Here is an 18,042-nt window from a genome sequence, read left to right on the forward strand (position 1 = left end):
TGACCATTTCTAATCCAGATGCCTGTGTCTTTTTTTTTTTTGAGGAAGATTAGCCCTGAGCTAAGTGTTGCCAGTCTTCCTCTTTTTGCTGAGGAAGCCTGGCCCTGAGCTAACATCGTACCCATCTTCCTCTACTTTATATGTGGGACGCCTACTACAGCATGGCGTGCCAAGCGGTACCATGTCCACACCCGGGATCCGAACCGGCCAACCCCGGGCCGCCGAGAAGAGGAACATGTGAACTTAACCACTGCGCCACCAGGCCGGCCCCCAGATGCCTGGGTCTTGATGGTCAGAGAGAGGCAAGGCGGCAAGGACTCACCAGAGCCTGTATGTACTTTGACCACTGGAGTACAACGGAAGTGTCGCTGTACAAGTTTCCAAGTCCAGGCCTTAAGAGATTGGCAGCTTCCATTTCCTGTTTCTTGGAAAACTCAATCTTGGAACCTAGCTTTCACGCTGTGAGGAAATCCAAGCAGCCTGTGGAAAGGTCTACATAGAGAGGAACCAAAGACCCTGACCAGCAGCCCCAGCTAAGCTCCCTGTCAACACACAGCACCAACTTGCCAGCCAGGAATGAGCCATCTTGGGAGTGGATCCTTTAGCCCCAGATGAGCCACTCTAGTCAGTACCATGTTAAGCAGAGATGAGGTTCCCTCAGAGAGATGAACTCTGAATCCCTGAATTCTTGGCCACAAAACTGTGAGCAAAACAAATTGGTTGTTTCAAACCACTAAGTTTGATGGTTTAAACACAGCAATGGATAGCCACAACACTATGTATATGTAGAAGTGTACATGCAAACAGATATAAAACTACCATAACAAAGTACAGAGCTTGACATGTTTTTAAGCCATTTTCAAGTCACACCTCTAAGGAAAGAATGCTGTAGGGCAGGGGTCAGCAAACTATGGCCGTGAGCCAAATCTGGCCTGCCACTTGTTTTACAGTCCATGAGCTAAAAATAGTTTTTGCATTTTTCAAATGATTGAGAAAAAAAATGAAAAGAAGATTTTTTGACATGTGAAAATTATAGGAAATTCAAATTCTAGTTTCAGTGTTCATAAGTAAAGTTTTACTGGAACACAGCCATGCCTTTCATTTATATATTATCTATGGCTACTTTAACACTATACTGGCAGAGATGAGGAGTGGCAACAGAAACCGTATGGCTTGCAAAACCTGAAATATTTACTACCTGGCACTTAAGAAAAAGCATGCTGCCCTCTGCTCTAGGAGAGATGTTCATAGTTTGAAAGGTACACCCTACCCACCCACATGGACACCATGCAAACTCACTCAGGATATAGGGGAAATTCCAAGGTCCCACAACCCCAGACAAAGATATGGTGCTTCTTCACACAAAAGCTTCCTGTTTCACCTGATTTCCATCCTGGGCCTGCCAAGACACTCTGCTGTTACATGGGTGTCAGATCCTCTTGTTCTCTGGATTATTTCCCCAAAAGGAAATGGGGCATGGCTGAAGTTTGGGTACTAATTTTGGTTCTTAAGTGAACAAATACATTAGTAAACACAGAACAACAAATAGAGCTAAACTCCTATATTTATTTATACCTTATTTTAAAAAAACAGGTTTGAAGTATTTAAAAGTTCTGTATTTCTTGGGTTTAATCCAATGGTTAATGCAAGGAGACCTTTTCCTTTATACACAGGCCCTTCCATCAAATCCCTAACTCAATGACCAAAAGACCTTCCAGAGTACAGATGTAAAGGCTTTTTAATGGTGACACCCTCAAAATGGGCACAAGAATAAAGGTTTAAGATGCTATTCTGAGATGTATGGGGACCCTCTTGTGAACATTAGTGGCTGTCCCTTTCTTTTAGCAGATCCTGAAAGAAATGAGCTCAGAATTGCTGGAGAGTAGAATTGAAAAACTAAAACTAAAAACCAAAATGGAAGACAAGAATTCTTCCTCATTGATGCTTTATATTTGGTCTCACCTTGATGACTTCTCCATTGGAGGCAATTAAATCTGTTGGAATGGTCACTCGAAATGAGCGCCCAACGACAGCCGTGCCATCAGGAATGCCAACCACAGTAGGTACAGCCTCATGGAGGTCTGAAAGCACAGAGTGCATGGATGCCTCGAGCTGGTTCTCCCAGTCCCTGACGGCCTCCGAAGGTTCACTGGGCCAGCGGGACTGAGTCACGGCCACGCAGAGCAGAAGGAGAAAGGTCCTCCCCCAGAGAGGGAGCAGCAGTGAGAGGCTCACAGACATCCTCATCCTGGGCCCAAGTCTGCTCAAGCCGATAGTCTCACTAAGAAAAGAAGCAAGCGATGTGGTCCCAGAGCTGGGTCCTCACCCTCTGCACACCTGCTCCATCCCAGAGCACCCAGAGCCTGAAAAAGAAAAAGAGTAGACTTAGACTTCAGCAGTCTCCATGGTTTCAAAGTCATGCACAGGCAATTACTACTCCTTAAGTGTTCCTGTCAAAAACATCTTCCCTGAGTTGCAACAACTCTCATCCTGCACTATCCAGTGCAGAGCCACCAAGCTACATGTGGCTACTGAGCATTGGAAATGTGGCTGGTCCATTAAGTAAAATACACACTGGATTTTCAAAACTTAGCATAAAAAAGAATGTAAACTATCTCATTAATACTTTTTAAATATTGATTACATATTAAAATGATAATATTTTGGATATAAAATATATTATTAAACAAAATATATTAAGTAAATATTAATAAATTATGAATAAATATATTAAATATATTAAGTAAATAAATATTAAATTATGACTAATAAATAAAGAAAATACATTGAAATTAATTCAACCTATTTATTTTAATTTATTTTTCACATGGCTACCAGAAAATATTAAATGACATATATGGCTCACATTATATTTGTCGGGCAGATCCAACTTTCAGTTTACAGGAAATACAAGGACCATGAAGACACAATCAGACAAATCTAGAATAGGGGAACTTCTATAAGATAACTGGCCTGCTCTGTCCAAATGCTGACACTCCTAAACACAAGGGGACTGTTCTAGACCTAGAGACAGCAACCAGATGCAGTGTGTGCACCTTTTTTTTTTGGTGAGGAAGATTTACCCTGAGCTAACATCTATGGCCAATCTGCCTCCTTTTTCACTAGAGGAAGATTAGCCCTGAGCTAGAATCCATGCCAATCTTCCTCTATTTTATATGTGGGATGCCTCCACAGCACGGCTGATGAAAGGAGTAGGTCGACACCCAGATATGAACCCATGAACCTGGGCTGCCCAAGTGGGCCACATGGAACATTAACCACTCGGCCACAGGGCCGGCCCCAGTGTGCACATCTTAACTGGATCCTTAATTTACTTTAGAAGAAAACAAAAAACACACAAGCCCAGCTCCCAAACGGGTAATTGGGGAATTTTGCATGTGGGCAGAGATTAGATTTATTGTTAATTTTCTTAGGTGAGATGATGGTGGTGTGGCTCTGAAAACGATTGTCCTCAATTTTGAAGTATTTAGGGATGAAGTACCAAAAATCTCTGCAACTCACTTTGAAATGGTTTAGGGGGAAAAATGTGTGCCTGTATAAAAAGAGATAAAGCAATGTGGGAAACGTAACAATTATTAAGCCTTAAAAAAAATACTTTTGAAAAGACTGAAAAACCATTTGCACAGAGAAGTATAGCAACTGACCACTCCTCACACATCAAGCACTAATCACAGGACTCGTTTCTTAAACACATATTTACAAACTCACTGCCAGTGAACAAAACTTATTTGGCCTCTCTAGTCCCCTACACCCAACAGAGTGCCTAGAACCCTGCACATTGTTCCCTCTCCCCCACACCAGCTTCAGGCAGCTCAGAACACCAGCTCTAAGGCTAGCAGCCTCACGGACACATTGGGGGACTTGCTAGGTGTCCACAGGTGACCACGGTCATCATGAGCAATTTCCCACTCTAAAGAATTAAACCCTGCCCTGAGCCAAGCTGTGGAGGGGCCCCGTGGTATTTTTTGACCTGGGTAATTCAAAGTAAATAAAACCAAAATCACTAAAGAAAACAAGGCCACTGAAATAGGTGGTATACTCTGAAGTCAATGCAAACCCAAGCCAGTTCCAACAGGGTTTTTTTCACTATTGATTTTGCCATTCCTGTTCTTATTTTGTTTTTGGATTTAAATTCCCGAGACAAAGCCAAAACTCAAGAAGGTAAAACAAATTTGAAGTTGGGAGTCCTATCCTACCAAATAAAGACTTATCAGAAAGCTATTGTATGTAAGGCAGTGTCACAAGGGACAGAGTGGATAGTGGACTACGGAATCAGAGTTAGAGCCCAAAACCAGCTTGCCAAGGAGTCGTTCAAAGGCACCAGGACAAGCGGTCATCTATGTAGAAAAACAATTAGGTTCCTCCCTCACTTCTCCATGACAAACAAGATAAAGATCAGGTGGATTGGATATACAAATGTAAAAAAGCAAAACTTGAAAATTTTTAGAATATAGTAGAAGGTCAGCATAAGAAAGGATTTCATTTATTTTATTTTACTGTATTTTGAGGAAGATTAGCCCTGAGCTAACTGCTGCCAATCCTCTTCTTTTTGCTGAGGAAGACTGGCCCTGAGCTAACATCAGTGCCCATCCTCCTCTACTTTACTTTTTTTTTTTGAGGAAGATTAGCCCTGAGCTAACTGCTGCCAATCCTCCTCTTTTTGCTGAGGAAGACTGGCCCTGAGCTAACATCCATGCCCATCTTCCTCTACTTTATACGTTGGACGCCTACCACAGCATGGCACTTGCCAAGCAGTGCCATGTCTGCACCTGGGATCCAAATCAGCAAACCCCAGCGCCGCCGAGAAGCAGAACGTGTGAACTTAACCGCTGCGCCACTGGGCCGGCCCCCATCCTCCTCTACTTTATATGTAGGACGCCCACCACAGCATGGCTTGCCAAGTGGTGCCATGTCTGCACCCAGGATCCAAACCGGTGAACCCCGGGCCACCGAGAAGCAGAGCATGCGCACTTAACCGCTGCACCACCAAGCCGGCCCCAGGATTTCATTTTAAAAGACATCAAAAAACACTACACATAAAAGAAAAAAAACAAATGAACTTCTACTTGCACAAAGATGGAGAAGATGTATTTTTTTCCTAGTTTCCCACTAAATACAACAAAAAATCCTAAATGTTATATATAAAATAAACATGAGGTTCTAAAAAGTCAAGAGAAGAAGGCAAACCAGCTAGGGACCCCAGGACTCAAGGAAAGACACAGTAGTGAATTCCCTGGGTTTTCTTTTGGCCTCAAATATCCCAAGATTGGAGCTGAAAAAGCTGGCAACTCAGAAATGCCAACAGATAAGACAAAAAAAAGTCCCAACAAAAGTCTGCTCTCTTTAGCCAAAGGAACAGGAAGGGGGTAGCACAGCAAGACAGAAAACATTTAGACAATACCAGCTCTATTCCAACCAAACACCACAGAAAACACTGTGCCCCTACTCCCACCCGCAACAGCAAAAACCAAATGGGAACCTAGACTTCCACCCTCATGAGACTGTAACAAGGCACCCTAATATCCCCACTGGGGTAGCATCAGAGAAGGCCAAGAGAGCTGTGACTTTCACCCCCACTGCTCAGTAACTATGTGCCATCCCTCTAACCTCCTCCTCTCACCCCTTGGTGTTGGTGGAAACCACAGGGTGAACCTAAATTTCTATGCCCACCCAAGCAGTAACAAAGAGGTTCTCTCCCTCCCTGTTGGGATGGTGTCAGAGGAGAACTAGTGGAAAGTCAGAAGTTTCACCAATGCTCAGTAGTAATGAGGCCTAGGGAACTAGAACTCCCACTCCTGTCTGGCAGTAAAAAGGACTTCACTCACCTTCAGGTATCAACAAAGGCTGAGAGGAGAACCTGGACTTCTACCTCCACTTCCCAGTAATCAGCGAGCACCTCCCTTCCCCTTCCTCTGTCAGAGGAATGTCAGAAAAAGCTAGCTAAAACATAATCCAGAGTTTCAGAACAAAATACAAAATTACCCAGGTTTCAATCAAAAATCACTCATCATACCAAGAACCAGGAAGATCTCAAACTGAATGAAAAAAAGACAATCTACAGATGACAACAGAGAGATGACAAAGATAGGCAGAAAGTAAAAGGATGGAAAAAGACATATCATGCAAACATTAATTAAAGGAAAGCAAGAGTGGCTATATTAATATCAGATAAAGTAGACTTCAGAGCAAATAAAATTATCAAAGACAGAGAGGGATATGATATGACAATAAAAAGGTCACTCTACCAAGGAGAATAGCAATCCTAAATGTATATGCACCAAACAACAGAGCTGCAAAATAAGTGAAGCAAAAACTCATAGAATTGAAAGGAAAAATAAACAAATCCACAATTTAAGCTGGAAACTTCACCACCACTCTCAACAATTGCTAGAACAACCAGAAAGAAAATCAGCAAGGATACAAAGAACTCAAAATACCATCAGTCAACATAACCTAATCAACAATTATAGTGTACTCTGGGGGCTGGCCCCGTGGCCAAGTCGTTAAGTTCATGTGCTCTGCTGCAGGCGGCCCAGTGTTTCGTTGGTTCGAATCCTGGGTGCAGACATGGCACTGCTCATCAAACCACACTGAGGCAGCGTCCCACATACCACAACTAGAAGGACCCACAACAAAGAATATACAACTATGTACTGGAGGGGCTTTGGGGAGAAAAAGGAAAAAATAAAATCTTTAAAAAAATAAAAAATAAACAAACAAAAATAAAAATAAAATGGTGAATTAAAAAAATCTCAAAAAAAAGCAAAATAAACCAAAAGCAAGCAAAAACAAGGAATAAAGAGCAGAAATCTATAAAAGTGAAAACCAAAACAACAGAGAAAAATCAGTGAAACAGAAAACTGTTTCTTTGAAAAGATTAATAAAATTAGCAAATCTCAAGTAAGACTGACAAAGAAAAAAGAGAAAAGACACAAATTACCACTATCAGGAATGAAATAGAAGGTATCACTACAGATCCTACAGACGTCAAAAGGGATAACAAGGAATACTACAAACATCTCTACACAGATAAATTTGACAATTCCTCGAAAAACACAAACTACCACAATTCACCCAATATAATACAGATAATTTCTAATAAGGAAATTGAATTAGTAATTTAAAAACTCCCACAAAAAGAAATCTCTAGGCCCAGATGGCTTCACTAGTAAATTCTACTGAACATTTAAAGAATTAACACCAATTCTCCAAAATCTTTTTAAGTAGGAAAGAACACTTCCCTATTCATTTTATGAAGCTAGCATTACCCTGATAGCAAAATCAGAGAAAGACAGTACAAAAAAAAAAAGAAAATACAGACCAATATCTCTCAGGAACACAGACACAAAAATCACATTATCAAATAAAATTTAGAAATACATAAAAAGAATTGTACACCATGACCAAGTGATATTTATTCAAGGGATGCAAGGCCAGTACAGTATTTGAAAATCAATCAACATAACCCACCATATTAACAGACCTAAAGAACAAAAATCACATGATCATATCAATTGACGCAGAAAAAAGTATCTAGTAAAATTCAACACCCATTCATGATAAACACTCTCAGAAAAGGTTAGGAACAGAGGGGAACTTTCTTAACTTTTTAAGAGCACCTACAGAAAACGTACAGCTGACATCCATAATGGTGAGAGATTGAATGCTTTCTCCTTAAGATCAGAAACAAGGCAGGGATGTCTGGTCTCACCACGTTTATTCAACAGAATGCAAGAAGTTCTAGCCAATGTAACTAAGGCAAGAAAAGGAAACAAAAGGCAAATAGATGGGGGCCTGCACCGTGGCTGAATGGTTGAGCTTGCACACTCCACTTTTGGTGGTCCAGGGTTTCACTGGTTCGAATTCTGGGCACGGACAGGGCACCGCTCATCAAGCCATGCTGAGGTGGCATGCCACACAGCACAACTAGAAGGGATCTACAATTAGAATATACAACTATGTACTGGGGGGGGCTTTGAGGAGGAGAAGAAAAAAAAAGATCAGCAATAAATGTTAGCTCAGGTGCCAATTAAAAAAAAAAGGCAAATAGGTCAGAAAGGAAAAATAAAACTGTCCCTATTTGTAGATGACAAAATTGCTTATGTAGAAAAATCCCAAGAAATCTACAAAACAAACTCCTAGAACTAATAAGTGAGTTTAGCAAGGTCACAGAATACAAAATCAATATACAAAAATCAACTGTATTTCTATATGCTAGAAATGAACATGTGGAAACCCAATTAAAAATATAATACCATTTAAATTGCTCAAAAAATGAAATACCTAGGTGTAAATCTAACAAAACATGTAAAGGATTTGTTTGCTGAAAACTATACAACATTGGTGAAAGAAATCAACAAAGATCTAAACAAAAAGATACATTTTGTTAATGGATTGGGAGGCTCAACATAGCAGAGATGTCAATTCTCCCAAAGTGATAACACAGGTTTGTAATAGGCTAGATAATGGCTACCCAAATATATCAGGTCCTAATCTCTGAAATCTGTAAATGTTACTCTACAAGGAAAGAGTCTTTGCAGATGTGATTAAATTAAGAATCTTCACAAGGGGAGATTATCTGGGTGGGTCTTAAATCCAATCACAATTGTCATTATAAGAGAAAGGCAGAGGAAGATCATACACACACAGAGGAAGAAGGGGATGTGAAGGCTGAGGCAGAGATTGGAGTGATGCGGCCACAAACCAAGGGTACTGGCAGCCACCAGAAACTAGAAAAGACAAGGAATGGATTCTTCCTCAGAGCCCACAGAGGGAGCATAGCCCTTGCCAGCACCTTGACTTTGGACTTCTGGTCTCCAGAACTGTCAGAAAATAAATGTGTGTGCTATTCTAAACCACTAAGGTTGTGGTAATTTTTCTTACAGCAGCCCTAGGAAACTAATTCAAGGTTTAAGGCAATTCCTATCAAAATCTCAGCAAGAATTTTTATAGATATAGACAAGATTATTCTAAAATTTATATGGAAAGGCAAAGGAACTAGAATAGCTAAAAATTCTTTTTTTTTTTTTTTGAGGAAGATTAGCCCTGAGCTAACAGCTGCTGCCAATCCTCCTCTTTTTGCTAGGGAACACTGGCCCTGAGCTAACATCCATGCCCATCTTCCTCTACTTTATATGTGGGATGCCTACCACAGCATGACTTGCCAAGTGGTGCCATGTCTGCACCCAGGATCTGAACCTGCGAACCCCGGGCCACCGAAGCAGAACGTGCTCACTTAATCGCTGCGCCACCAGGCCGGCCCCTATTTCAAATTTTGGAAAAAAACAATAAAGAGGAATTACTCTACCTAATATCAAAACTTAGATAGCTACAGTAATCAAGACTGTATTGGTGGAGGGACAAACACATAAATCAATGAAACAGAATACAGAATCCAGAAATAGACCTAAACAAGAATGCCCAACTGATTTTTGACAAAGGTGCAAAAGCAATTCAATGGGGAAAAAATAGCTTTTTCAACAAATGGTGCAACCCAGGTGTCCTTCGATGGGTGAATGGCAAAACAAGCTATGGTACATCCACACCATGGAACGAGCAATAAAAAGGAATAAACTACTGATACACTCAACTACTTGGATGAATCTCAAGGGAATTATGCTGAGTGAAAAATGCTAATCCCAAAAGGTTGCATACTATATGATTTCATTTCTTAACACTCTTAAAGTAACAAAATTATGGAGAACAGATTAGTAGTTGCCAGGAGTTCAAGAGGGGATGGGGCATGAAGGAAGTAGGTGTGGCTGTAAAAGGGCAACGTGAAAGATCCTTTTGGTGATAAAAATTGTTCTTTATTTTGACTGCATCAATGTCAATATCTCGACTGTGATATTGTACTACAGTTCTGCAAGATGTTACCATTGGGGAAAACTAAGTAAGGGGACATAGGACCTCTCTGTATTATTTTTAACAACTGCATGTGAATCCACAATGATCTCAAAATTTTTTTAAATCTAAAAAAGATAATTTAAATTAGAATTTTAAATTTCTGTACAATAAAGGACACCATAAAGAAAGTAAAAACAATCAACCACAACCTGGGAGAGAGCTTTTTCAATACAAATGACTGTTAAAGGATCCCTATCAAAATACATCAAGTGCCCTAAAACAACAAAAATGGGTTGAACACAGTAATTCACAGAAAAGAAAATCTGAACAGCAAACATACAAAAAGATGCTTGACCACACTAGTTATTAGGGAAAAGAAAATTAAAGCAACATGAAAAACATTTCCACATAAATCAGAATAGGCGAAAATGTTCACATGTGACATCACTGAGGGGAAGGAACTGCATGGCTACTGGTGGGAGTATGGGCTGGTCCAACTACCTGGACCCACCAGCCCAGCTGGGCCTTTCCACTTCTAGGCACACCCAGAGGAACATGCAAACATACATGGAGAGTCAGAGCAAGCAGGTTCATTGCAACACTAGAAAGCTGGAAACAACCTCACTATCAACTGAAGAAAGCACCAACAGGTTGTAGTACGTTCACGGCATAGAACTCTGTAGGACAATTAAAAAGAACTAAAACTACAAAAACCAAAATCAGTCAATGTCAAAAAACGTTCAGCAGAAAGAGCCCATTGCATAAAGATATTAATATCATTTATACAAAATGTTTACAAATTGTTTATAGATTCACATGTATGTAATAAATAAAATTATCCCACGATGGTAAACACCAAATTCAGGGTCGTGGGTCACTCTAGGAAGAGAGGGCAAAGGAAAAAGGAGGGGTTCACAAGGGTCTCCAAACTTATAACTGCTTTACTTCCTAAAATAGGATCTTATAAAAATACAAAACATTAAGGTATGACAAAGCTGGGCAGCAGACACTCAGATTAAGTGTAATGTTAGTCTATGTTCTCTGCTGAGTATTTGAAACACATGAAAGGTGAAGAGCTTGGCTGAGCCCTGTGATCTCAAATAAAAATCCTAAAATGGCCAGCACCTCCTGCTCTATTTTACCTCTCTGTGTCTTTTCCACCACCTTCTCAAGACTGGAAAGCCCTGTCCTCATGTGTGTTTCTGGCATATTCTGAATGGCATCTAAAATCCAGATCCCAGCCCCTGGGGCTCCTGCCCTGTCCCAACTCTACCCCATGCAGCACCCCCATCTCTGTCCACCTCTATCTCTTGGTGCCCATGTCACTCAGGTTTACATAGCCCCCCTGAGAAGAGTCTGCATGCACCCCTAGTTCCAAGGACAACACTTGCTCCCTAAAGACTCAGAAAAACACATGGAGCTGCTCTACAAAAGTAAGGAGAAACGATTTGAAATTCATCTACCTTAGAAAGTTAATGAAGATGTTTTATCATTTGGCATGATCCCACCCTCTCATCAAAGCTAGACAGATACCAGGTTTAACAATGTCCTCCTTCCTGTTTCTATTACCTTATTTCACTACAAGGTCAAATTCATGTGACCAGGCAGCTCTCACAGAACTTCAGACCCATTCCTCAATAGGGACCTCTCCTCCCCGCCAACGGGAGATGGCTGGGTCACTTTTGCCCACCACAGACTTGCCAGCAGTCTTAAGTGCCACTTCTCCAGGGGGACACCAAATGACCACAGACTTAAAACTGATGTCCTGTGGGAATCAGTTCCAAGAACCACTTAACTTCTAGTGACTTCTGCAGGGTCCTCTACTAGGAAAGACAAGGAAGGAAACCCTCTGACTCCTCAACACCCAGAGTTCACACTCTGGGTGGAGGCCTTCTCAGACTCCCATAAAGTGCCCCAAGTTTAAGGTTTTTCTTCAAACTCTTTTCTGTGTTTCTTTTTACATCTCCCAGTTTCTTAACTGTCTGTGTTTTCATATCCCTTTTATAGTTTATCACTTAATTTTTAAATTTTTCTAGGTCTTGAGTTTTATAGTATCTTAAATTGTAACTTTAGAGCTTTCTTTACTGTTGTATAGTGCTTCCTTTAATGGCCCTTTCATTTCTTATACTTTTAAACTCTTATTTAGTAAATGGCTCAGCTCAACTAACACCCCGGAAGACTAAGTTATAGAAGGGCAGGGACACATCTGCTGCAATCAGTGATGTATGCCAAGCACACACACAGCACCAGACATACACCTAATGAATGAATGAGGAGAATACAACTTTTTTTTTGGCTTCTTCCATGTCTTAACTCCTTAGTTTATTTATGTTTCTACTTATTAGATCTAGCTGATCTTTTACTTTTCTAATCTTATTCTCCATTTTTAAAGTTTCAGCTTATTTGAAAACAGCAACAGTATGAGACACACCCTGTTCTACCAGGAACATAAGCTCAGTCTGCTATCTGAAGACACATGACGACACAGGGTATCTATTTCATGGGCATGACTAAGTGCTCCGCATTTAGCAAGCGGGCGATGCCCAGGGCACAGCTCCAACTGCTTTGTGTTGATTTTCCAGGGTCTGGGAAGAAAGATCTTTCTGCAACTTGGCAAAAAGCAGCCTTGTGTCTTTCTGATGCTGGCTTCCTATAAGCAAGGGTCACATCTCTCCATGCTAGGAACTTGGCAGGCTGCATCCACACACCTGCATTAGGACATCCCCTAAGGAAGGTTTTTATACATACTCATACACACTCACACCCTTGATCACTCAGAGATGGAGGCACTGTAGAGATCCTCCTCCTCATTTTTCAGGGACCAAGGCCCAAAGAGAGATAACACTCAACCACGGTCACACACAGCCTGTGGCCAGAATATACTGGGAGGAGAAAGTGCTTAGGAACCAGAGAAAGATTACAGCCAGAGTCACCCAGTCTTCCTGACACAGCCACCCATTATAACACTGCACACACATACTCACATTATACCCTCTGGAATACCAGAAGCGCTCAGGGCAGCTCAAGAGTATGTCTCAGCTGAACTTACCACAGTCTGGCTGATAAAAGCTGCTGAAACTCTCCTACCGAGAAATGGGTAGTTAGAATGGGTAACTCATTCCTCTGTCCCAGAACCCAGTGCAGTGCCTACCACTAAGTCTAGGTCCAGCAACGTCCCAGACTCCAGTGAAATCCAACTCTGTAAAGAGAGACCTTCCCAGAGCCTTCGTGAAGCCCCTGGCATTCTGAACACGTGCTCAACAGCCATGGCATACAGTATGAAAATGGGCATAGCTGCCAGGCTGCAGTTTCATCCCCTAGTCCCAGACATTCCACCCCTGGGGGGAAGAAAACCTTAAAAGTGTTAATGCCTGCAAAGTGTGGACACAGCAGAGCCCTTTGGCACACTGCTGCCCCAAAGCAGCCAGTCAGGCTGCCCTCTCCCTCTTCTCTTGGTAAAAGCCTGCACTTCTGCCCCAAGAGCCACCAGTACCAGAGAAGAGAGCCCCACAGTATCCTAGATACCGATCCCACCCCTCCCTGGGCCAGGTGTATTTTCAACACCTAATAGCACCACCGAAGCAGCACTTCCGCAGAAAGCTGGCTGGGGGTAGAGGAAGAATATCTGAGCAGGGGACTTCGACCAGGCTCCTGGGGTATGGACCCTCAATGATGAAATGACAATCTGGAGTGAGAAGCCCAGGGAGTCCTAGACCCTAAGACTCACTTCAGAGAAATCAGAGCTAGTTGCAGGTGGAACCAGCAACCCCCTGAATCTGCCAATGGCCATGCCAATGCTTCTTTTCTCCAACTGTGACACTGGGGACTCTCCACTGATGGGCAGAAGTAAAAAGTTAAGTTTTCAGCAATGCTTAAAAGGTGATGGTCCTTTGTACACACCAAAATACATAAAATCTTCCTTCAAGGCACATGTATTTAAAGTTTACCAGATCAGTCAGTAGGAACACAACTAGGGAATCAAAAGCATTAATACAGGGACAGGTGAGGACCCCAAGCATCTGAGGCAGAGTTCAGTAGGAAAGAATCCTTCTGGCCCTCTTGTCAACCAATACTAATCCCTATCTATATATGACTGAAGGATGTGCCTTATATGGGGGAGAGTGGGAAGGATATATGCCCACCAGGCACAAAGCTTTGTGACTCTACTCTGTGCAACAGCCTTGGGTCCCTGGGAACTGGAAGACTTCTCTGGAATCCCATCTCCAGGGGAGCAGTAGATCTATTCCACTCAGGTTTCCTGCCCAAAGCTAATGATTGCCCCATGCATGCTGGAGGCTCAGTCAATAAACACTTTCCACTCAATAAATGCACAGAACAAATGCATATGTGGCACCAACTTAATTCATAGTAAACAATGTTTCCTCATATGCAGAAAAACACACAGAGAATGAAACGTTAAGATATGTTAACTAAAAACACTGATAGAACAGCTCCCTACTAGTTTTTACTTTCTAAGAATGAAGGAAAAGTTGTAAGCTTCAACCCATTATAAACCACATAAAATGAGGCAGAGGTAGCCCATCCCACCACTCCCAGGAAGCCCCACTCTCAATTAGTTATGTTACCTAAAAATAGTACTTAAATTGTCAAATTGATACCATTTGCCATGGTAATTAAAACATTTAAGGAAAATGAGATTTTCTTTTTAAAACCAAGCTAAAATAATAAAATTACATGTCCCTGTTTTAAATGGTTCTGGAAAATGCAATATCTGGAAAAGTCAAAAGCAAAAATCTTAACTGAAACAACCACTTTAGGTTCCATCTAGCAAAAGGCTAGACACTCAGAAGTTAAAATTAAATGTTAAATGTCAGTCTAACATTAATATAAGATTTCTAGAGGGTTAACCAGTTTAAAATTGTTCAATTTGATGGCCAACAGGATGTACTCAACACAATGGAAAACAATAGTGTGCAGTCATTGTTTATTTGGGCTCCAAATATCAAAAAGACAGGCAGATTTCTCTCTTTGAGTTAAAAACAGGCCTTTTTAACTCCTTGGCCTCAGAGGAAGGTGTTGAGCTAAGTCACTGGTAAAGATTCAAGGTGTCACCCTAAAATCACTCACAGCTCAGGAGGCAGACGAGGTTCCCCTGATATGAGGCAAATTCCTGCCTGGCCTTGCCTGTGAGAATCTCACCAGAGATGTGGAGGCAGCCCATGAAGACATCATCAGGGAGCTGGGGAACCCAACAAAGGAGTCAAGGGTCACACACACAGCAAGAGATTTAAAAGTAAAAATATGTGGGAGAAAAGAACTACTACCTCTGAAAAGCAAGCACTACACAACAGTATCAAAGAGAAAGCTACTTTGAACACTTTTCTCACTTGGAAAACTCTTGCAAATTCTCACTTATCACAGATACCAAAAGGAGAGGTCCAGGAAGGGCAGTGGTTTCTGCTGATGGTGGTTTGGCTTTTTCAACAAAGGCAGGAAGGAAGCAAAGGTTTAATACCTGGGTACAAACTCACTCAGGTGCAAACATGTCCTAGAGGAAGAGAAGAAAGACAAGGTTCAAAACCTAGGGCTTAATGGCCATTCTCCACTGGACCGTGGTTTTCAACCTGGGTAGATTTTTAACATCTTATGTGAGAAAGCTCACTGAAAAACAGTTCCTTCTACACTCCACTGAACTCCATATGTTCCTGTTAAACATTACTCACTACTGAACTGTACACTTAAAAACAGTTACGATGGTAAATTTTATGTTATATGTGTTTTACCACAATTTTTAAAAAATTTTAATGGTTAAGATGGTAAATTTTATGTTATATATATATTACCACAATTATAAATAAACATTAAAAAATAAGCCCACATTACTCAAGAGTCACATCAATTAGACTTCAGAAAAAACACTTATGTGGCTTAGGTCCATTGGACCTTTAATCACCATCCTTTTAATCACCGATGCCCAGGTAGGGCACTGAGGACAGAAAAGGATAAACTGAGCCCAAAGACAAGGACCAGGCCTAACTGTCCATTTGGCTGCAGCAGCTGGATTGGGAGGTGGGGTGGGGGTGTAAGTGCAAGAGGTGAGAGGCCAGACTCAGCGGAATCCAAGTGAGAATGAATTACCACATCTACTTACCCACGTGGCATCCAAGAACTCAATTAAAGCAAATTACAATTATCTCAAGACAGCCCAACAATAATTAACACTTCAGTGCATACTTACAGACTACCTACCCTGTGCTAGGTGTGAAACCTCATTTGCTATGCATGCAGTCTTCCTAAATTTCATATAAAAATATTCAATTAAGATTTACATATATTACTATATCAAAAACACAAGAGGTAATAAACTAAGTACTTATATATTATAAACAGGCATTTTCCAAGTAGTCACTTACTGGAAACTAAAAGTTGCCTTCTGACTCCCTAAATTTCCCCTGGCTATCCAACCCCCTCCTCATCTCAGTACAAGAGTAGAGTTGGGACTACACTGTGAGGGCAGGATGGTCACTGTCTGTCTAGGTCAAGGCTGGATACTGAGGGCTGCCAGAGAGAAAAGGAAGGAGAAGAGGTCCACTGAAGCAGTCTTGGCAGCATACGCTCTTCTGCCCTCTCCTCCAATAGATGCCTAGCACCAAGCAGGCCCTTGGCAGACATGAGAGTATAGGTAAAGGGTTCCCACTAAATGCCCGAAATGATTCACCAAGCACAAAAGCAGTAATCACCTGATTTCACACTTTGAAGTCAAAACCTGAGCTATCTGATACCTTTTCCATTCTACTACAACAGATTAAAAATATGTGCCATAGCTCAAAACTGACTTCAATGCTAATCTGACTTCAATGAATTACATTTAGAAAAATGTGCTGACTGCTGGTCTTCCTGACCTAATTGGCTAATCAGACTCCAAAGAGAGGAGTGAGGCGAAATACCAGACTAGCCCCAGCCACCCCCAGCTCCCTACTCAGGTCCCCCCTTACCACAGCCCTTGGCACTGCCAGCAGCCTCACAATATAGGCCTCAGAAGCCAAACAGGGGTATTCTGGCCCCTGTTGACTGGGAGTCCTTGTACCCTCACTGTAAGATGCCACTGTACCAAATGTTTATCCAGGCAAATACCTCAACCTTCAGTGTTTAAAGTTGTGACCTGTTTTGGGCCACATTCTTAAGGCTCGCCCATCAACATTTCAACCATGCCAGAAATTGCCAAATCAACAAACTTTGCTTATAAAAGGACAAGACACAACTAGCACTTACTCCCTTTGCTCAGACTGTCTTGCTAGCAGAATTTTTTCCCTCCCACACGTGGCTCTAATCGGCCCTTCTACCTACCTCAGCTTTGCCACAGCTACAAAATCTAAATAATTACAAATTTCTCCAGTAGGTTTTAGGGGTATGCTTCTAAAAGCTGGAGCAAAACAGCCAAAAGATGGCCTTACAGACTTTTGGAACCCCTGTTCTGCACAGCCACAGCCACTCTACAATCAGGCAAAGCAGTGGTCAAGGCCAATGCTGTACAGAAAAAGGATGCCTGCCATACCCAACTTTGAAATCAGGCTTGCCTGGAGTGGCATCTGAGAGCACAGTTCTCAGCGAACTAGTGAAGGCAAAGTTCCTGGGCCAGATCCCGTCAGCTCCTGCATTGCTGGCCTTCCTCAGCAGAGGATGCTAGGGTGCTCCTTGGACCACAGGACAGATTTAGAGAAATGTGTCCAGTTCAGGCACCTCTACACCAAGTAAGATGGATTTACACCCAGTTTAATACAACTGAAAAAATACTTGAAGACCCCCTTGACCTCACATCCCACTGCCTCTACCTCCTTCTGCAGGCTTTGATCATTCCCTTAGCACAAAGGAAAAAGTGGGTTTCCACCCAGTAGTAATTATTTGGAAATTAATTCCTGCATTTTGGAACCCAAGGATTAAAAGTTAAAAGCAAAAAGGGATAAGGGAAGGACAAAAGCAAGAGATTGTCCGTCTTATCAAAAGGGTGCAGCCATAATTTACATATTCCCAAGTAGTGGGGAGAAAGTAGCAGCTACAACATACTTTTCAGTGGTGGCCAGAACGTACTGATACATGAAAGGTGTTGTTTACTTCTTCCAAACAGAGCTAGGATCTCCTTAATCTCCAACCTAGACCACTGTCAGGCACAGATGGACTTCACAGCCCAAGAGGACAGAGATCCCACCAGCCCAC

At 41.8% G+C, this 18,042-nt stretch overlaps 1 protein-coding gene across 10 annotated transcripts in view; it reads right to left on the reverse strand.

Annotated features, from left to right (window-relative positions):
* Nucleotides 1-18,042, reverse strand: part of DAG1 (dystroglycan 1) — a 59,036-nt gene that overhangs the window by 16,685 nt on the left and 24,309 nt on the right. For 4 of the 10 annotated variants that reach the window (XM_044754962.2, XM_014840427.3, XM_044754963.2 and 1 more), the window contains one exon: nucleotides 1,963-2,363. In XM_044754962.2, the coding sequence (XP_044610897.1) occupies nucleotides 1,963-2,247 (285 nt within the window). In that variant the 5' untranslated portion in view covers nucleotides 2,248-2,363. Of the gene's footprint in view, nucleotides 1-1,962; nucleotides 2,364-9,170; nucleotides 9,284-15,215; nucleotides 15,377-18,042 lie in introns of all 10 variants that reach the window. The other 6 variants (XM_070492903.1, XM_070492901.1, XM_044754964.2 and 3 more) reach the window with 3 other exon arrangements.

Source organism: Equus asinus, chromosome 21 (genome assembly GCF_041296235.1).
Source record: "Equus asinus isolate D_3611 breed Donkey chromosome 21, EquAss-T2T_v2, whole genome shotgun sequence".
Lineage (NCBI taxonomy): Eukaryota > Metazoa > Chordata > Mammalia > Perissodactyla > Equidae > Equus > Equus asinus.